The sequence below is a fragment of the Pseudonaja textilis genome, chromosome 1 (genome assembly GCF_049901715.1).
Source record: "Pseudonaja textilis isolate UNSWEBS1 chromosome 1, rPseTex1.2, whole genome shotgun sequence".
Lineage (NCBI taxonomy): Eukaryota > Metazoa > Chordata > Lepidosauria > Squamata > Elapidae > Pseudonaja > Pseudonaja textilis.
In genome coordinates, this window is record NC_141990.1 from 5,161,370 (window position 1) to 5,182,926 (window position 21,557).

General features: G+C 45.5%; 1 protein-coding gene across 1 annotated transcript in view; it reads left to right on the forward strand.

The window, feature by feature from the left end:
* PPM1E (protein phosphatase, Mg2+/Mn2+ dependent 1E) overlaps nucleotides 1-21,121 on the forward strand; it is a 108,665-nt gene extending 87,544 nt beyond the window's left edge. Inside the window, exons 3-7 of the mRNA XM_087924947.1 lie at nucleotides 5,481-5,680; nucleotides 8,410-8,598; nucleotides 12,335-12,478; nucleotides 14,610-14,703; nucleotides 15,286-21,121. Coding sequence (XP_087781073.1) covers nucleotides 5,481-5,680; nucleotides 8,410-8,598; nucleotides 12,335-12,478; nucleotides 14,610-14,703; nucleotides 15,286-16,358 — 1,700 coding nt within the window. The 3' untranslated portion in view covers nucleotides 16,359-21,121. The remainder of the gene's footprint in view (nucleotides 1-5,480; nucleotides 5,681-8,409; nucleotides 8,599-12,334; nucleotides 12,479-14,609; nucleotides 14,704-15,285) is intronic.
* The last annotated feature ends 436 nt before the right edge of the window (nucleotides 21,122-21,557 follow it).

A 21,557-nucleotide genomic window follows, 5' to 3' on the forward strand; every position in this document is an offset into this window, starting at 1 on the left:
CCCCGCCCAAGCGGGAGACACTACACCGTTTCTGACAACTTCCAAGGGCAACTTTCTGACAGTGAGAAAGTTTCTCCTTATTTCTAGGTTGAATCTCTCCCTGATAAGTTTCCGTTTGTTGCTTCTTGTCTTAAAGTTGTGGTCTATACCTTTAAGCCCGGATGAAACTTCTTTTCAGACTATATACAGCTAGTCCTCAACATGCAGCCACAATGGCGCCCCAAATTTAAGTTGTTAAGTGAGACATTTGTTAAATAGGTTCTGTCCCATTTTATCATTTTTCTTGGCGAGACAAAAATTTTCTTCTTGTACATTTGGTCCTCGACATCCCACCCCAATTGGGCTCAAAATTTCCATTCTTAAGCGAGTCGTTTGTTCATTGAGTTTTGCCCCATTTTTGCGACCTTTCTTGCCACAGTCATTAAGTGAATCACCACCGTTGATAAGTTAGTCACATGGCTGTTAAGCAAATCTGACTTCCCCGCTGACTTTGCCAGTCAGAAGGTCACAAAAGGGGATAACAGAGAAGAGATAATCAGAGTTGGAAGGGACCTTGTAGGTCATCTAGTCCAACCCCCTGCCCAAGCAAGAGACCCTACACCCGTGATAGGGAACCTATGGCACGTGTGCCACAGGTGGCACGCGGAGCCATTTGTGCTGGCACACGAGCTGCAGGCAAACTTACCACACTGCAGATGTGCGCGCCTCACAGCTGATTTTCGGCCAGTTTGAGTCCTTTTTTCGGCCTCTCAGAGTCTTGAGGAAGGCTTCTGCAGGCTTAGCAGGCCGAAAACTAGCCCTGTTTCATCATTCCCGGTATTTTCGTAAAAACAGGAAGTGACGAAAGGGGCTAGTTTTCGGCTAAAAAGCTTGCCAAAGCCTGCAGAAGCCTTCCTCAAGCCTTTGGGAGGCCGAAAAAGGCCTCAACCAGCCAAAAATCAGCACAGTGCACATAAGGGGGGGGCGGGGAGTAGGTGGTGGATTGCGCATGTATGCGTAGGTGGCGTGGGGGTGGCGCGCATCGCCTTCTGGGCAGAGGAGGCCCAAAAGATTAGCCATCACTGCCCAACACCATTTCTGACATATGGGAGTCCAATCTCTTCTTGAAAGTCTCAAGTGATTATGTGATCCTGGGGGCGACCGTCATAAATATGAGTCAGTTGCCAAGCGTTTGAATACATTTTTTTTTCATTTTTAGTTATTTTTTTATTATATATTAATTGCCAAGTGTCTGAATTTTGACCACAGGACCATAAGGGAGGCCACAACAGTCGTACGGGCTGAAAAAAAAAAAAAAGATCCTAAATTCCATTGTAAGTTCGAGCAATCAGCAAAAAAAAAAATGGTTGTAAGTAGAGGACCACGCTAAAACTAAGCGGTTTCAAAAGTCAAAGAGAAGTGCCGGTCTTTTGTAATTTTGTGCAAAAACGTAGTGACTCATTAACACTAAGTTGCTTGCCGGTTTCGGGAGGTGAGAATTTTTTTTTTAAAAAACGTACAGGCGAATGAATGAGTTTGGCAAAAGCGCCGCTCACCGTGGATTCAATCCGCTGAGTGAAATTTTTTACTCTAACCAAGTTTTTTTTTAATCAGAAGGGAATATTCTCACCCTATTTATGTTGGAATATTTGATGTGTTGGCCTGGAGGTGGAGTTCTCGCCTCCAATCAGGAGGCTGGGCGTTGGATCCTAGGTAGAGGCAGGTATTTCTCTCTTGTGTTCTGACCCAAACCTTGTTCCAAGGAAGCAAACACCAAACAGAGATAAAAGCAAAACCTTTTAATGCTTCTCTGCAAATTCCATTCATTCACGGTTAAAAGGCTATTAAAACTAATGGTCTCTGGTAAGAACTAGCCTTGCCAAGGTGCTGCCAAAAGCACTAGATTAAGTTGCCAAGAAATATTTCAAACACAAAGAGTCGCCAAACACCAACCAAGATATTCCGAACTTCCAGAAGGCTTGAAGTGCAAGAACTTTGCTTCCTGCAAAGAACTATCGTTTCTCAGCTGGCTTTTATCTCTTAAGGGAGGGGCCATTTCCTTGCAGCCTTACTCCTGAGTCGCCCGTGCTGCTGCAGCTGCTCTTTCCTACGAGCAGCCCTGTGCACACACGTGCTGAGCACAGGCTCCTCAGGCTCCTCTTCCTCACTGCTGCCAGCCTCCACAATCTCCGAAGGCAGCACTCCACTCCCTGAATGGTCCTGGCCCCATCCCTGCATCCCACACGCAGGCCCCTCATCTGAGTCCTCGCTCTCCAAGACCTCACCTGTCTGCACCTGCTGCCGGCGAACCGCAACACTCTGGGCACGATGAGAATGTGTCTGCTGAATGAAACTCCGCATTGGTGACAGGAAGGGCATCCGGGCCAGTAAACACTCAGCTCCATTCAGTTTTCCAGACTGCACCCCTCAAGAGATTATGGGGGTCAGTAAAAGAAGATGCTGATTTATGTTGGAATTTTTAATTTCCCATTTGCAGATTCCTTCTACCAGTTTCTGGGTGGGATTTAGACCATTAAAACCAATCAGAGCGGAGCTTGAAGGGACCTTGGTGGTCTTCTAGTCCATCCCCCTGCTCAAGCAGGAGACCCTATACTTTTTTTTTCAGACAAGGTTGCAATAGGATGCCTAAGACCCATGCTTCTGCAGGAAGTTCTCGACTTACGACCTACAATGGAGCCTGAAATTTCTATGGCTAAACGGAACACTTGCTAAATGAGATTTCCTCCACATTTTACAACTGTGATTCTTGCTACAATTGTTAAGTGAATTGCTGCAGTTAGTAACATGGTTGATAAGAGAACTTTGGCCTCCCCATTGCTTGTCGGAAGGCCGTAAAAAATAATAATTACATGACTACAGGAGACTGCAGCCATCATAAATAGGAGTCAGTTGCCAAAGCATTGGACTCTGACTCGGAGGAGGAAGCAGAACAGTTGACAGGGGGTGGGAGTGTGGCTCCGTTGGCTGTGGACAAAACTGGGGAAGGGCAAAGTCCGGCTGGGCAGAGCAGGGGAGAGGTAGAACAAGGGAGAGGGAGTTCAGAGGTAGACCCAGGCCCACCCCCTCTTCAACCCAGGGCACGCAGGGAGGAACGGAGAAGGGAGCAACATGGGTTGCATGGCTTACGGGGGAGGAAAGGGCCCTGATTCCCTTCATTAGCTGCAGTTGGGAACACAGTGTATAAAAAAGGCAAACTATGTGCAGCAGGCTGTTGGGAGCAAAAGTGAGTTTTATCTTGTATCGTGGAGGCTTATCTGTGTTCCTGGCATCTTCCCAACAGTGTGAGTTTTGCCGTGCTTTTAAGTTTGAAATTCCTGCTCCTGCCCTGCCAAACTAATTACTTCAGTTTGGTCTGTTTGGATTTGAAGTTACAGTTTGTGTGTACAGCTGTGTGAAGAAGTCCTGCACACATTCACTTTGAAGCTGTATTTACACGTTTAATCAACTTTTCACTCATAGAGACCATGCAAAATTAGTACTTCTGATGAAAATTTCTGTAGTCAGATTGAGATGCATAATTTTTATTAATATAACCAAGGTCTTTTTAAAGGTTTTGAGTGAGTTTATGTGCTAAAACAAACACAACTTGAATTTTCGAGCATGTTAGGATCGAAAGTAGCCAATCGGCAGCGGGCTGTGGCTGACCAATCAAAATGCCCAGAGGCTAAATCTATGAGCCAATCAATGCTGTCATACTCTCTGACTATAAATAGGCATGAAAAGCATTGGGAAATTTAATATAACTCTGGCTGCGGGCAAGGATGAAGGCCTTTGCTTTCACCAGCACTGAGCAGCGGCATCGCATCATTGTGCTTCATGAGGAGAAAGGTTACTCCTGTACCGAAATAGCCAAGAGAGTGAAATGCCATCGCACCACAGTGAGCAGTGAGGTTGAAAAATACCAAATAAGTGGTTCTAGTTGATGACAGGCTCTGTTCTGGAAGACCAAGGAAGTCAACAAAACAGCAAGATCGGGCTCTGCAATGCGTTTCGATGGCTGACAGGAAGCTCACCTCACCTCAGATTACAAGAATTTGGGGTGAAACCTGTGCTGTAAAAGCGTGCACAAGCACAGTGCGTCGCAGGCTGCTTGCCAGGGGGCCAAAAGGCTGCAGGGCTCCAAGTAAACCTTTGCGCGCAGACTCTCACCGCTCTCGTCGACGTGCATGGGCCAAGAAGTAAGCCAAGTGGACCCATGAAGAGTGGGCCAAGGTCATCTTCCGTGACAAGAGCAATTTCTACTTGACTGGGAATCAGTGCAATAAGTATGTCAGAAGATTTCCAGCCGAAGAATTTAGGCCATACTGCATGAATCTATCTGTGAAGCATCCATTGCACGTGATGATCTCAGGCTGTATTGCTACAAATTGTACAGGGAATCGTGAATTCCAAGCAGTTATATTGAAGTCCTGGAAAAAAAAAAACCATCCTTCCTTCAGCTCAGCGACTTGTAGGGAAGGCCTTTTACTTCCAGGATGACAACGCTCCTTGTCATCGAGCCAAATCCGTCCAGCAGTGGATGAAAGAGCATATGGTGTTCGACTCCTGGATTGGCCAGCTCACAGCCCGGATTTGAACCCAACTGGGAACTTGTGGGCCAAGATTAGTTACGAAATAAGCCAGAAGCATCCCGAGACCAAAGAGGAGCTGACTGAATCCATTATTGTAGCCTGGCACCACATTGTCACAAAGATCACGTGGAAAGGCTTATGCAGTCTATGCTGAAGCGATGCCAGCTGGTGATAAGCACTAAGGGCTGGCCAATTTTGTATTAGTAACCATGTTTGGTTACCTAAATGGTCCTTTTCAGGGCTACAAACAATAAAAATGTTAACAAAACACTAGCATCGGCCTTAGTAATTGCAACACGTATGCATCAGTTAATCTGTTTCCTTATGCATTGTGAGCGTGCAAGAAAATTCACAGTCCCCATCCAAACAGCACCGAATTGCAAAAAGCTTATGTTTTTCACTTAAAAACTACCAGTATTTATTTAAATATAACAATATTTGCATAGCATAAAATATCCTAAAATCAATGGCCTAATCCAAAAAAATGTCATACACTGTAAACCGTAACGCGTGCAGGACTTTTTCACACCGCTGTACCTTGTTTTGGACTGAATTTCCTGCCATCAAAGGCTGTTCTTGGGAGAGTTTATCTCCAAAGGTAGACTGGACATTGGGGGCAAAGCTGGAGATAGGGACTCCTACGCCCCTTTGGGTCATCCACAGCATCTGAATTTTGATCACTTGATGGGAAAGCTGCAATGGTTGTACGTGTGAAAAACTGTCAGTCACTGTTTTCAGTGCCTTTGTAACGTGGGAAACAGCCGCTAAACGAAAGGTGGCAATTCCCGTGTCTTTACGTTTCAGTAAAACATCAAAAGAAAAGGTATTTAACACTCCTGGTATTAAATGTTCTTTTGGATCTCAACAAGAAGTTCTTCATTCTGACTATAGTGTTGGTTCTCCTTACAGAGGTGGAGACAGAGAAATTGGCCCGCACCGTGTTCACCAAGCTTCACGATATCTGCAGCGCCTGGGTGAAGGATTTCCCGCTGCAGACGAAGCCGTTTCGTTACTACGAGACATCGATCCACGCCATTAAGAACATGCGACGCAAGATGGAAGACAAACACGTCTGCATTCCAGACTTCAACACCCTCTTCAACCTGGAGGTAAAAAAAAAACCCTAGGTAGCCAGAATCAAGGGTGGATTTGATTTCAATCGATTTCAATCACTCGATTTAAATAGGTGTGATTTAAATCAACCCGATTTAAGTCACATTTTTTAAAGAGCCACTGTCCTCTCCACTGGGAAAGTGTGTGAATGCATGAAGGCAGTTATCTTAAGTTTGCAGAGCTCGGATTCATTGAATGAGTTTACCATAAAATGTAAATATTGCAGAATCTACAACAGGGGTCCCTAAACTTGGCAACTTTAAGACTTGTGGACTTCAACTCTGGGAGTTGAAGTCCACGAGTCTTAAAGCTGCCAAGTTTGGAGATCTATGATCTACAGCCTCGTGCTATCTAATTTAAGCTCCCTTTCGTGAATAAACTAATATTAACTAAATGAATAAACTAAATTATTAATGTATCTTAAATAGAAAACTATCTTTAGATTTACTTTTGATAGATTTTATTAAAATAAATTTGATCCAAAAAAACAATCTGATTTAAATTTTAAAAAATACATTAATTTTGTTTAAAAATAACCATCAATTTTATCGACCCTGGGTAGAATCCAGATAGGTGCCAAGAAAGTGTTTTTCATTGCCTAACTGCAATGAAAAACACTCTCTTAACACCATATATATATATATTGGAGTTCCTATATATGTGGAGTTCCTTCATTCATATATATATGAAGGAAGGAACTCCACATATATAGGAACTCCACACATATATATATATATGGGTGCCAAGAGAGTGCTTTTCATTGCAGTTTTATATATATATATATATATATATATATATATATATATATATATATATATGAATGAAGGAACTCCACATATATAGGAACTCCACACATATATATATATGGGTGCCAAGAGAGTGCTTTTCATTGCAGTTATATATATATATATATATATATATATATGAAGGAACTCCACACTCGATGTCAGGCTCCCAAACCGAGAAAGATATTCTGAGTTACTCCAAAGCAATTTACTTCGTTGTTCCTCAACTATATTTGAAGGACTCTAATCCTGAAATAGTAGGCAGCTGTGTGCTGCAGTGGCCAAAAAAAAGCCAACACGGTCCTAGGCTGCATCGACAGAGGGATAGAATCAGACCATACTTGGAATAATGGAAACAGCTTTGGTCATCTTCATATAAAAAAAGACGTTGAGGCTCTAGAAAGAGCGCAGAGAAGAACAATAAAGATGATTAAAAGGCTGAAAGGTAAAACATATGAAGACCCGTTGCAGGAATTGGGTACGTCTAGTTTAATGAAAAGAAGGGGTGACACGATAGCAGTCTTCCAATATTTGAGGAGCTCCCACAAAGCGGAGAAGGGCCAACCTATTTTCCAAAGCACCTGAAGACAGGACAAGAAGCAACGGGTGGAAATGTCATGGTGAGTTAGGAAGCCATATAAATTTTCCTCATAAATAAACATATTAATATAGATGGAAAACTTGCCAAACTAAAGCAGGCTACAACATCAATAGAAGGATATTCTGAGAGCGTCTTGAGCCTCTTCCTCCCAACCAAACGATCTAAACCTTGCTGTCTCTTGGGTCCTCTGGAATGCAGCCCCTCCTCCTGGGAATCCAGACTACATTCCACTACACCAGGGGTCTCCAACCTTGGCCACTTTAAGACTTGTGGACTTCAACTCCCAGAGTTCAATGCTCTATACTATCGTCTCATCAGAATAACAAGAGTCAGAAGGGACTTGGGAGGCCTTCTAGTCCAACCCCTGCACAGGGAGACCATTCCGGACCAAAGTCTCTTAACAATCTCCAATGTTGAAGCACCCACAGCTTCTGGAGGCAAGCCATTCCACGGATTAATTGTTCTCACTATCAGGAAATTCCTCCTTAGTTCTAGGTTGGTTCTCTCCTTGATTAATTTCCTTCCATTGCTATTTGTTCTGCCTTCAGGTGCTTTGGAGACTGCAGGAGAAGGAGTAGCAGAACCTGGTTCGGTGAGGGTGGAGGGGTAGGAGTGAAGAGAGTAATCAGCCTAGAATCATTATGTTCCCACAAGCGGTCTAAGCCTAATTCCTCTTGAATTCCATTTACTTAGTGCCAATTTAGTGCTGACTGTTGACTAGATCTTTGCGAGTAGGTATGAGTAAGGTAAAGTTTCCCCCCGCATATACGTGCTAGTCATTTCTGGCTCTAGGGGGCAGTGTGCTCATCTCCGTTTCAAAGCCGAAGAAGAGCCAGCGCTGTCCGAAGACGTCTCTGTGGTCATGTGGCCATCATGACTAAATGCCTTCGAAGGCGTACGGAACGCTGTTCCCTTCCCACCAAAGGGGTCCCTATTTTTCTACTTGCATTTTCACATGCTTTCGAACTGCTAGGTTGGCAGAAGCTGGGACAAGGAACGGGAGCTCACTCCGTTACACGGCACTAGGGATTCGAACCGCCGAACTGCTGGCCTTTCTGATCGACAAACTCAGCATCTTAGCCCCCGAGCCACCGTGTCCCTTACAAATCAGCATAAGTGGAGCTTATTAACATGTGGTCTGGATTCTTCCACTGGGAAGTTTCCATATCCCCTATCCCACTACTGGAGTACTAACTCCCCCACGCATGATTTTTAGTTGGTTCCAGCTGGACTTAAATTTTTTTCTCATTAAAAGGCCCTCTGCATCACCTGGTGGCTGAAGCTGCTGGCCCTGGGCTTATTCTCTCTTTCGATTTGCTCTTCTTCCTCTGACCGGCAGGATCAAGGGGAGCAGGCCTATTTTGCCGTCTTCGACGGCCACGGAGGAGTGGACGCTGCCATTTACGCCTCCATTCACCTGCACGTGAATTTGGTGCACCAAGAAGCGTTCCAGCACGACCCGGCTGAAGCCCTCTGCAAAGCCTTCCGGGTGACGGACGAACGTTTTGTGCAGAAGGCAGCCAGAGAGGTGAACTGAATTCTCCAGTTGAGCGAGCGGGCGGGCGGGACATGGGTGTCACCTTTGGAAGCCATCTTGAGATCCGATGCTCCCATGCTGCCACAGTTGAGCCTGGGAAAGTGGGAGTGGGGGGGGGGAGTTCATTTGGGTATACCTAGTTAGACAAAATAAAATTCTTTTGCTGGCTCAAGGTCATGTAGTGTTGCACATAGTGAAAAGGAAGTCTTACTTTGGGACGGATGGCGCTTCGGCCATGTGATGTGGTGATGGGTCTAGGGTGGTGGTGGCTAACCTTTTGGGGCTCCTGTGCCAAAAATTGTGCGTGCACTTGTATGCTCGCACTCACGTGCAAGCACCCAGAAGGCAATGTGCAATCCCCCCACGCCCCGTACGCATGCGTGCGCAATCCCCACCCACCCACCTATTCTGCTGGCCTGCACTTACCTGCACTGCGCCTCACAGCTGATTTTTGGTTGGTTTGAGGCCTTTTTTGGCCTCCCAGAGGCTTGAGGAAGGCTTCTGCAGGCTTCTGTTTTGCAGGCTGAAAGCTAGCCCTGTTTCATCGCTTCCGGTATTTTCGGAAAAACAGGAAGTGACAAAACGGGCCTGGTTTTCGGCCTGCAAAGCCTGCAGAAGCCTACAGAAAATCAGCTGAGGCGCATGCATGCACAGTGTGGTAAGTTTGCCTGCAGCTCGCATGCCATCAGAAACGGCCACCTGTGGCACGTGTGCCATAGGTTCGCCATCACAGTTATAGGGGGTGAATTTGTAGTTTTTACTTTTGCAAGGAAACCCAAAACTTTCAGATTCGGGATTCTGCAGATGTGCCAGTTACTATCCAAATAAAAGGAAACTTTGAGAGAGAGATGTCTTGTCTCGGGAGTTATGGGTTGGAATGGAGGTTTGCTGGAACGCTGACAGTGGGTTTCAGACAGCTCTGGTTTATGATTGGGCTGAATCTAGAACAGGGGTCTCAAACTCTTTCCAGCTTTTCCCCCCCTTCACTAAACCGGGGGTGGGCGTGGCCAATATGGGACGTATCCGGCCCACGGGCTGCGAGTTTGACACCCCTGATCTAGAACCCCCGGTTCCATTCTTATCGGAGGCACCATTTAAGGCAGCCACTCCCCCCTCAACTTTTCTGGCTTAGTGGGCCGGCAGCAGGGTGGGGCAGAGAAGATGGTTTCTCGTGAGTGGTGCATGTGTATAGCTATGTTTGTGCAAGTGGCCAGGCACGCGCACACACCGCCCACACAAACGGAGCTTTGCGTGCACATGCGCTTACCCGTCGTTTGTGCAGGTGGAGCTGCACGACGAACGCACACTGACCTGCTTTTGCAACATGGTTCTGAAGAGGTTGGGGACCCCTGGTTTAAGATACTTCTGGATCGAAAGGATTAGCTAATGACTTCATTGCTGCCTAAGCGATGCCCGTGCGGGATTTTTTTCATGTCTCTGTCAAGGAGCTGGAGCGAATGACAAGAGCTCACTCCAGCAGGCAGCAGCGTACAGGTCTCGAACGCGGGCTTGCTAACCTCCAGCCCAGCATCCTAACCATATGAGCCACTGTATTCCTTACCTAGAGTCATTTTCATAGAGGATAACTCGACCTACAACCACAATTGAGCCCAGAATGTATGTTGCTAAGTGAGAAATTTGTTAAGTCAGCTTTGCCCTATTTTACGACTTTTTTTGCCACATTTGTTAAGCAAATCCCTGCAGTTGTTCAATTAGTCACACAGTTGTTAAGTGAATCTGGCTTCCCCATTGACTTTGCTTGTCAGAAGGTCACAAAAGGGGAACAGGTGACCCCCGGACACTGCTGCTGTCATAAATATGAATGAATTGCCAAGCAACCAAATTTTGCATCATGTGATCAGGTGGATGTTACAGTGGTCAGAAGTGCAAAGAAATGGTCATAAGTCACTTTTTTCCAGTGCCGTTGTACCTTTGAACAGTCACCAAATAAAATGTTATAAGCCTAGGACCACCTGTCCTGTAGTCCTCGACTTATTACCCATGATGGAGGCTGGAATTTCCATCATACGTTCATCATTCATAATCGGAAACACTCATGTACCCCTCCCGTTTTATGACATTTTTTTGTGGTGGTGGTGGTTAAGTGAACCCATTATACCACTGCCTGTAGTTGTTTGGAAGGAAATCTGCCAATATTTTATTTATTTACCTGAAGCCAAATGGCCTACCTCGAATTTCAAGCTTGGGCATAGAAAGCTATAATATTTTTCAGAGTATAAGACACTCCAAAGTACCACCTAGCTTTTGGGGAGGAAAACAAGGGAGGAAAAATCTGCCTCTGACTCCCAGCGATTTGCTTCCTTGCACCAAATAGCAAACAGCCCGCTCAGCTTCAGCAGTTGAATTGGCCTCCCAACGATCAGCTGTTTCAGGCTGCAGGGATTGTCATTGCCTATTGCCACCTCCGCTCACCCCATTTTCGGCTCGTTCCGGGCAGCGGGGATCAGAATGGGCAGAAAATGGGGCGCGCGGATGCCAAAAACGGAGTGCACAGAGGCAGCAATAGGCGACGGCAATCCCTGCAGCCTGAAACAGCTGACTGTCGGGAGGTCGATCGAACCGACTGTCAGCTGCTTGTGCTAATCCGGCTGTGCTGAAGCTGAAATAGGCTGTTTGCTATTTGCTGCAAGGAGGCTGGCGGGTGGGTGGGGGCTTCAGCAAGCATTCACTGTATAAGACACACAGACATTTGCACCCACTTTGTGTGTGTGTGTGTGTGTGTGTGTAAAAAGTGTGTCTTATCCTCTGAAAAATATGGTCATTCTCCTTTGGCAAACTGATCTCACCCTGGCTTTCACATGGCTCTAGAATTCATCGACTCAAATATTTCTTATTCTGAGTAAATCCCTAACGCTTTATTTTTGCCTGAAGCAGAAGCTATTTTGGGTGGCTTTGATCACCGCAAAAGCCAGTAGACTTTTCCAGTTATCTGTCCGTTCCTTTAATAGAAAGGTTGAACAAAAATAACTCTTCGTATTAATACTTACCAATTTACATATCCACGGACGCTCTCATTTTTTCTTTTCTTTCCTTAAGTCATGTGTCAGGACAGCTTTCACAATGGTTTTGCTCTGGGCGTTGAGGATGTCCCCATTAGAAATGCACGTCAGTATTTCAAACAGTTTGGTTAAAAAAAATCTCGTATTGCCCGCGCCGGCTTCAAAAATATATAGAACTGCACAAGTAGTCCTCGTCTTACGATGACAGAGACCAACACTTCTGTTGCTAAGTGAGATGGTTTTAGGTGAACTTTGCTCCATTTTTACGACCTTTCTTGCCACGGTTGTTAAGCGAATCATTGCACTTGTTAAGTTAGGAACTCAGTTATTGAGTGTAACTGGCCTTCCCGATTGACTTTGCTTGTCGGAAGGTCACAAAAGGGGATCCCATGACCCCGGGACACTGTAACCGTTGTAAATATGAGTCACTTTGACAAGCATCTGAATTTGGATCCCGTGTCCACGGGGATGCTGCAGCAGTCGTAAGTGTGAAAAACGGGCTCCGAGTCCCTTTTTTCAGTGCCGTTGTAACTTTGAATGGCCACTAAGTGAATTGTTGTAAGTCAAGGACTGCCTGGAACACAAAGAAGCTGGTTTATATTCTGTTTGTCCAAGTGTGGGCTTGGTCAGGGTGTGTCAGAAGAGCCCGAACTAGGGTTCCGTTTTGTCAAGTGTGTCCAAACGACGGTTGTGTTTTCTCTTCCCAGAGCCTGCGATGTGGCACCACAGGTGTCGTGACATTCATCCGAAGGAACATGTTGTACGTGGCCTGGCTGGGAGACTCGCAAGTTATGCTTGTGAAGAGGGGCCAGGCGGTAGAATTGATGAAGCCTCATAAGCCAGACCGGGAGGTGAGTCGCCTCTAGGACTACAAAACCCCTCGTAGAACATGGGGACTTGGCCGACAGCAGCCCAGTGTGGTGTGTGCGGCGTCTTTGCATTCGCTAACTCAGGGGTGTGAAGCGGGATTTCTTGGAGGGCTGGATCAGCGTTGTAGTTCTCCTCCGCGGGCCGGGCTGACGCAGGGAGCGGGCGGAGAGACGGGATGGATGCCTCCTGAAGCACTTTGCTGGCCAAAACAGGGTGCAGGGAGACAGTGCACAGCCCCCCCTCCCCCGCCCCTTGTTTTCGATCTCCAAGTCCTCCTGCAACACTCTCCCCTCCATAAATGAGCCTGCAGAGACCCTGTAAGGCTCCTGCGGGGCCCATTTTCGGCCTCCCTCGCCTCCAGCAGCACTCATCCAGCCAAAAACAGGCCGTGCGAAGGCCAGTTTTTGGCCACGTGGCCAGTTTTGTGGCCGACAGAGTGCTGCTGGAGGCGAGGGAGGGCCGAAAACAGGATGCAGGGAGGCCACATGAGTTCGCCCCGTCCCGCCAAGGCCAATTTTGCCCAGCAGAGACACTGCGGGCCGGTCCTTTGATATTTCCAGGCCAGCCTCGCAGGCCAGATTTAAACCCCCAGCGTGCCAGATCTGGCCCCATTGGCCTTGAGTTTGACACCCCTGCGCTAACTGGTATGGTGTGCCAGTGAATGAATGCCCTTTCCTAGATAGGGATGGCTCTCTGGTTTGGTTGCTCACGCCCCAATCGTCTCCTGTTTGGACTAGTGCAACGTGCTCTATGTGGAGTTACCCCTGAAGAGTATCTGGGAGCTTCAGCTGGTACAGAATGGAGCCACAGAGGCAATTTCGGGTACCCAAAAGAAGGGTGCATGTAACACCTCTGCTCCATAGCCTATACTGGGTGCCTGTTTGATTGGCAGGGGGCTGGGCTACCTGTGGAATGTCTTCATCCCATTACATCAGCCTGTACCAACCTGTCAAGGTGGGAAGGGATGTTGCAGACTCCATCAGTTAAAGAATTCAGACTTGGGAGGGGGTGGGTTCGAGGAAGAGAGCCTCCTCTGTAATTGACCCTGTCCTGTGGAACACTCCCCCCGCCAGAAGTGAGGTTAACCCCCTCCCCCGACAACACTCTCCTGGTCTTCTGGGAAGGCGTAAAAACACGGCTCTGAGGCTTCCTTGCTCAGGGCACAGTAGAACACGCAGCCCTGGGACTGGTTGGCAAAAGATGGGATTTTTTAAAAAAGAAAATTGTGATTGGTGCGTTCCCCATTTTTTCAATTAATTTTTAACAGTTTTACCATCCTTGCCCCTTTTTAACTTTTATATGATGTTTTTGTGTTTTAATATTTCATTGTATACTGCCCAGAATCCCCCATGTGAGGTAGAAGGGCGGTTCCAAAATGTAATAGATGATAGGTATAAATAGATAGATGATAGATAGGTGAAGAGATAGAGAGATGAGAGAGAGAGAGAGAGAGAGAGAGAGAGAGATTAGATAGAGGTAGGCAGGCAGTATATAGAATATGAGATAGTAAGACAAATAGATGATACAGACATATAGATATATAGACAGAGAGACAGTTGATATAGACGATAGATGAGATAGATGATAAATGATACATGGAGTTAGATTGATAGGTGATAGACAGACAGATGTAGATAGATATAGAACAATAGATCGGGAGATAGGTAGGTGGGTAGGTAGATAACAGGCAGGCAGACAGACAAACGGATGAGAAAAAGGGAGAGAGAGAGAGAGAGAGAGATAGAGATAGAATGGCATGGTGGCCTAGTGGTGGAGGCACTCGCCTCCCACTTGGAAGGTTGAGAGTTCAATGCTGGGTAGTGGCTATTTTTCTCCTAGGGTGCAAAAAAATAAAAATCTGCTGCAAACTCTGTGTGGCATCAGGAACGGTATCCAGCCAGTAAAAGCACAGCTCCATCCAGTCGTGCCAATTCCACCCTGAATTAAGGGATTACTGGGTCGTAAAAAGGGAGGGTTTTTTTAAATAGATAGACTAATTTGTTTGAGATGAAAATTGAGGACATGGATGTACTGTAAATGCTAAGGAGTTAAGGTAGATTCCACTGCAGCAGCAGGAAGTTCAACCAACGGGTGCTTTGTCTTCCGTTTCAGGATGAGAAGAAACGCATCGAGGCCCTTGGAGGCTGTGTGGTCTGGTTTGGAGCGTGGCGAGTCAACGGAAGTCTGTCTGTCTCCAGAGCCATTGGTAGGAGAAAAATGCTACCTACCTGTTGTGCCCTTTTGCAGTAATACACAGTTGTTAATGTGGATTGCTGGTAGTCAGGAAGTGCTACAGCCACAAATTGAATGAAAATGTCTATGTCTCGATACTTTTGGAGCAGAGCCAAGTAAAGCATCGGAAAACGCTAGAGATTAAAAGCAAAACACGGATCGATGGTTTAACGGGGGGTGTCAAACTTGATTTCATTGAGGGCTGCATCAGGGTTGTGTTTGACCTTGGGGGGCATGGCCAGGTCTTCGTCACTCATGTCAGGGGCGCCTGTAGTGGCCCGAGCACCCTGCCAGCGAAAATGGGCTCCCGAGCTCCGTTTTCAGCTGTGATGGCCTCCTGCAACCCTCTGCCAGTGAAAATGGAGCTATTTTTGCTAGCAGAGGCACTGTGGGCCAGTCCACTGTTTTCAGGGTGGCCTTGCGGGCCAGATCTAAGCACCCAATGGGCTGGATCTGGCCCGCGGGCCTTGAGTTTGACACCCGTGGTTTAACGGGTATGTGTCAGAAGCCTAAATCTGTTTTTTTTTTGTTTTTGTTTTAAATCTACCTGTTCCAGGTGATGCAGAGCACAAGCCATATATCTGTGGAGATGCAGATTCTGGATCCACAGTGCTGGATGGATCAGAGGATTACCTCATTCTAGCCTGCGACGGCTTCTACGACACGGTGAACCCCGACGAGGCGGTGAAAGTGGTGGCCGACCACCTGAAGGAGAACAACGGGGACAGCAGCATGGTAGCCCACAAGTTGGTGGCTTCCGCTCGAGATGCCGGCTCCAGTGACAACATCACCGTCATTGTGGTCTTTCTCAGAGACATGAGCGCCGCTGTCAGTGTTGACGAGGAATCCGAGTGGACCGAGAACTCTTTCCAAGGCGGGCAAGAGGACAGCGGTGACGACAAAGAGAACCAGGGAGATTGCAAGAGACAGTGGCCTCAGCACCAGGTCTCGGCGCCTGCCGATTTGGGCTACGACGGCAGAGTGGATTCCTTTACAGACAGAACTACCTTGAGCGCCGGTTCCACCATCAACATCTTGGAAGAGCCTGGCTGCTTAGACCTGAGGAAAACAGAAGCGGGCAAACTCCACAGCGCCAAACGCCTTTCTCCAGATCAAGTCTTCAGTGCTGGCGTACCAAAGAGGGCGATTTTGAGTCAAGGCGTTTTGGGAGACGGCAAGAGAAGGGACGAGGTTTCTCCCCAGGAGCAGAACGCCCTCCGGGGCTCCGCGAACTTGGGGTCTCCAACCCCAGGGGAGTGCAGCGTGGTGTTGGTGGAGGCCCCGATCCCCGCCGGGCCCGAAGGCTTGTGGTTCAAGTCGTGGGGAAGAAAAGCTTCCATTTTCTCTCACTTTCATTTCTGCGACACCAAGCGGTGGCAACGGTTAGCTAGACTGAAACCGAAGCTCAATGGGTTTCTCTTCGAGCAGAGGTCCCTTTTATGTCCGGAAGGTTTAACCCTCTGCTCACCCAACCACGTAAATGGCCGTAGGAACAAGTTTCTAAGAAGCCATCTTGGGCAAGTTTCCCTGGGCTGCCATCAAGGTCACGGCGAGAGTATTTTCTTGATGTTAAGGCCAAGTCCCTGTATACCACCAGACCCATGGTTGCTGTGGAGCTGTAAAAAATAACATGTTCCCTCCATTGTATTTTTTTCCCTTTCTTCTTCAATAGGCTAGACATTCACATAATTAGAAGTAATTCGGAGGGAGTGTTTCAGAATTAGGATATCGCGGAAGTCTCTTCTCATGTAAATACATCCAAGCGTTTGTCTTCAAAAATTGGGAAAAACAAAAACGAAGGATTGGCATACCAGTCTCCCTAGCAAACTTCGTGGACACATTCAATTTCTCTCTCATGTATAAACAACATACTCTCACACGGATCTGTATGTACTCTTTGTGTAGTAGCTTCATTTCTTCGTGGGAACTGGATATTCTTATGGACTCGCTGGACAAGACAGGAAAGTGCCATTTAAAAAAAAAAAAGAATTTGCAAAAAAATAATAATGAGAGAAAAACCCATTATGAGAGAAGTCTACGGAGCAATATTTTCAGAAAGACTTTCTAGAACCAATGGGTTTTTTTTTTGGTTTTTTTTGCTTGTTTGTAAGTGGAGGAGAGGAGGAAGTGAGAAGGCGTATAAGGAATCCTTGGGGTTCGGGCTTCTTTAATCAGATAGAGCAAAAATTATCTTATCAGGTTGTTTTGCAGGTCTGCTGTTAAAAAGCCATATGGGAGGTTCAATCTAGCACCTGGGCCCTTCCCAACCCTTCAGATGCAGTTCAAGTATTTAATCTTTTAATTGTTTTTCCCTCCCATTGAGGAGATGGGGCAAGGGGAAGCAATGCCATGGCGAGCTTTTGTAGGTTTTTTTTTTTTTTTTTTGAAAAAAGGTAATTTTCCTGCCGCTAAAATCGAAACTGTGCTGAAATCACACTTAACTTGTTTGGGCTTCTGGGAAGGGAAGGGTTCCTTAATGACAGTTTAGCCTTTTAAACAGGGGGGGGGAGGGGGGGAAGTAATAATAATACTTAAAACAGCTCAAGATTTATCATCATTTTGCGGCTGATTCAAGCGACCGTGCTCTCTTTCCCAATCCTTTAACTCAGGTGTCAAACGGAGGTAAAAGTCAGTTCAGATACAATTCACACTGTCCTATTGAAAACTCATTTAAATCGCCGATTTATCATCAGTTCTGCTTTCCCAGATAAGAAGTTGTAATCTTTTTTTAATTTTATTTTTTTTTAGAAATAATCGCGTGTCGGAACCGTTTTTGCTCCAATTTCTTGCATTTTCAACTGAAGAGGCTGTGAGAATAGGAAATGAAGCTACCTACTAGGGATGTCCAGAGCAGTAATCAGACGAAGAAATAAAGTATGAATGTGGCCATCGACTATAGCAACTTTAGAAAAATGATGTAAAAGGTTTGGAGATTTAAATTGCCAGTGAAGAGGTTCGGGGTGAGTCCAAGGATTGCCTTCCATTTTTTTATTTTAAACCTGATGAGTAAAACATTCTTGAAACAAACACTAATTTTCACGTAAGCTAGGTAGCTGGGATCTAACAGAATCACATAAAACATGTCAGGTGTCTTTTAGGTACTTAAAATATTGAAAACACCACTTACACGATCTTAAAAAAAAAAAACTCACCCAAATTCCACAATATTCTGATCAGTAAAATTAACCAGTGCATGATGCGGTTTGTGCAGATTTAAATAGTTACGGAAAATGTTTCTGAACTTTGATTCGTGGTTTGACGGTTTGATTTTTTTTAAAAAAAGAAATATATTTGAGGTAGTCCTTAACTAGACACCCTTTAGAGGTTTTGGAACTGCAACCCTTAAAATCTAGACATCATAATTGGAAATTGTGACGGATGCCATAATTGGGAGCCGTATTTTTCACTCTTGGCAACTTTGTGAGGTGTGGACTTCAACTCCCAGAATTCTCCAGCCATCCTGGGAATTGAAGTCCACACCTTGTGAAGAGCGGTGATGCTCAACCCGAGCAACTTTTAAGACATGTAGACTTCAACTCCCAGAATTCCCTAGCCAGCCATGCTAGATGGGGAATTCTGGGAGTTGGAAGTCCACGCCTCATAAAAATTGCAAGGGCGACAAACGCTACACGAGAGGAAAACAGTGTTATGCCGTGAAATGAGATTAATAGCCTTTACTTTAGGCGTACTGATGGAATGGGAGGGAGAACCAACCATTTGTTTGTTATTTGGCAACTACAAGCTTAGGTGTATCACGTAACGTAGAGGGTGACAAGGAGATGAGTACAAGGGCTACCTTGTCTGAAAAACTTTCATATCAGTCAAGGAGTGATAGATCCAACTGCTGTCTTCAATGCAACACGCAAAAGTAATTCTCCAGAGACACGACCAAGTTCGGAGGTGCCATGGAAGTATTGGATGGTCTTCCCAAAATGGAGGCGTCCTTGGAAGGTTCTGGTTGTGGAACACCTGTCTCTCTCTCTCTCTCTCGTGTTTACAAAGTTAAAACTTCATGCCTGTGGATTGATAGGTGGATTACCTGCTACTCGCCATGTTTGACCCTGCAGGAAAGAGCCGGTCAGTGGATTCCTACTGTGATCCAGTACAAAAATATTGTTACAAACAAGTAGAGCGTGTCCATTTCTTTCATCTCACGTAGTGATAAAAAGTGTGTAGACTCCATTTGTGAGGCGATTTATTTTTTTCCCTCTCCAAACGTGGTAATAATGACATATTTTAAAAGTAGTTGTTCCAGATTCTGGTTCGTGCCGCTTGATTCTATGACACTAGGCGTTTTAAGAGATAAAAACAAAAAACAGAACAAAACAAAAAGGAAAAAAAAAACGTGCTTTGTGACATGCTGTGTTTTTTTTCTTCATTGCCACTGGTAAAATAGGAAGTAATTTCCCTTCAGTTACAACTCCTGCGCCCTCATTTGCTGCTTGCTGACGTAAGCAATAAGCTCCTTTTAAATTAACGATTAATCTTAATGTTCAGTATCTTGTATTTTGATCCTTTTAGCTGGTGAAAATATACAACAAAGCAAAAACAACTAATATAGGTATTTAACCGTGTTAATGTTGGTCGTCTTGTAAAGTGTGTGGTAAATCTGTTGTATTTTAACTAGTGGCTTGATATTTGCATACTGAAATCTTTCCAATAAAGGTCTGAAGTATCTCTCAAGTTCACACAAATCTGCATCGGTTGTGTAAGAACACAGAAGCAGTAGCAGTTGGTTAAGGAGAGAGACGCTGCCTTTCCGGAGGCCGCTGGGGAGCCGGCTTGTGAATTTATCCACTGTGACTTACAAAGGGATTCCTTTAATCCCCCTCTGATAGAAACTGGATAGAATTAGGAGGAATACCTTCTGCAGCAGGAATTAGAATACAGGTAGTCCTCCAGTTACAACCGCAATTGGGATCAGCGTTGCCATCGCTAAGCAAGGCAGCTGGTTTAGTAAGCTGCATCTGATTTTCTGACCTTTTCGACCATGGTTGTTAAGCAAACCCCGCCGTTTGAATCACGTGGCCATTAAGCAGATAAAAAGTTTTCTCTGTTGCTTGTGGGTGGCGATCACGGGATGCCCGGATGCTGCGACTGTGGTACGTATCTGCTGGCTGCCCAAACGTTGGATCAGGTGAGCTCGGGGCTGCAAGTCACTTATTCCAGTGCTGACGTAACCTCGCATGGCCGCTCCACGAATGGTTCTAAGTTGAGGACTGCATGCAACGTTTATCCGGTTGCTGATTAATCCACTTCAGTTGCCCTGCACTTGCACAGAAGGAAGGTTAAAATATTTATACCCTGAAGTGCCATCAATCACTCTCAGCACTTTAGAATCTACTCCGACTTCTGCGTACTTCCTGAGAAAGCACAATCTGCTAGTCTCCTCCTAAGCAAATTAGAGATACCCACAAAAAAGCAAGCCAAGGAGGATATTTCTCCCTGGCTGAGAGAGAACGTCCTTAAGAGGAAGAGACCTCAGTGGTCGGACAGCATCTAGCCCTCCCCTGCTTCCATATAAATCACTTTCAAATTAGAACCTTTAGATTCATAAAGTAGCCCTACCTGTCCTGTGTTTACATTAACTACACTGTTGTATATTGAAAGGCAACTTTGGGGGGTTTATTTCCTTTTCTTTTTAGAACAGTTAAAGCCAGAAAAACAGCTATGCAGCGTTAAGTTCAGTGCGGCAAACTGAAAAAGGATAGTTCAAGTGGCCCTTTCCCTTGCCTAGGAAAACTGGAGAATGGTTAAGAAACTGGACTTCTTTCCAAGAATCGGCTGGTTCGCTCCAGAGCGAAAAGGACCCACAAACACAATGCCGCTAGCAAGGGTTCTTAGCGCCCATTAACCAGGCCCGGTTTCTCTTTATAATAGAAGCTCTACGATAGGACTAAATATTTAGTCACCAGTATTATTAACACGTTGGAAATATTGCGCAAATGTCAAATTTGGCTTATAATGTAAGCTCTACGATAGGACTAAATATTTAGTCACCAGTATTATTAACACGTTGGAAGTATTGCGCAAATGTCAAAGTTGGTTTGACGGGATGAAACGTGTGTCTAACAATCCCCGCTTTTGGAAAGGGGGAAAAAAAATTGACATTCCTGATTATCACTAAAACGTTGGAACAGTGCATTCCTAAGAATGCCAAGCATATTAACAGAGCTATTGAAAGTTAATTGTGTTGTCCTAACACGAACGAAGTAGGTCAGTTTAGTCGGAATGATTTAATAACATGTTGGGTGGGATCGGTTGAAAATTTTATTCCAGTAACTTTAATGACTTTCGTAGGAATCGTGTATTAGCCATATTTTATTTATGATTAAAGCTGTTCGAACAAGGACTATGTTCTACCAGTACCTTAATAAAACAACAAATCTTAACTTTCCCGTCTACTTCTTTAATGACCAATAACACAAAGTCTTGAGTTTCTCTCGTTCCACAGACAGTTAAACTGTCCTTCTAACCGCAGAGGTTTCAAAGCTTCGTGTTCCAAAACCAGCAGCAAACCCACAGAAAAGTGTCCCAAAAGTACTTTTTCAAAGTCCACAGGACCTTGTTTTTCCTTGAAAATGTTTCGTTACTCATCCAAGAAGCTTCTTCGGTTCTGAACTGAAGAACTGAGGAAGCTTCTTGGATGAGAAGCGAAATGTCTTCAAGAAAAAAAACAAAGAAAGTCCAGTTGCCTTTTCAAAAAGCATCTTTGGGACAGCCGTGATCTGGATCAGGGGGTCTCCAATCTTGGGGAATTCTGGGAGTTGAATTCCTCCCAGAGTTGCCAAGGTTGGAGACCCCTGATCTGGATGATTGACAATCTCC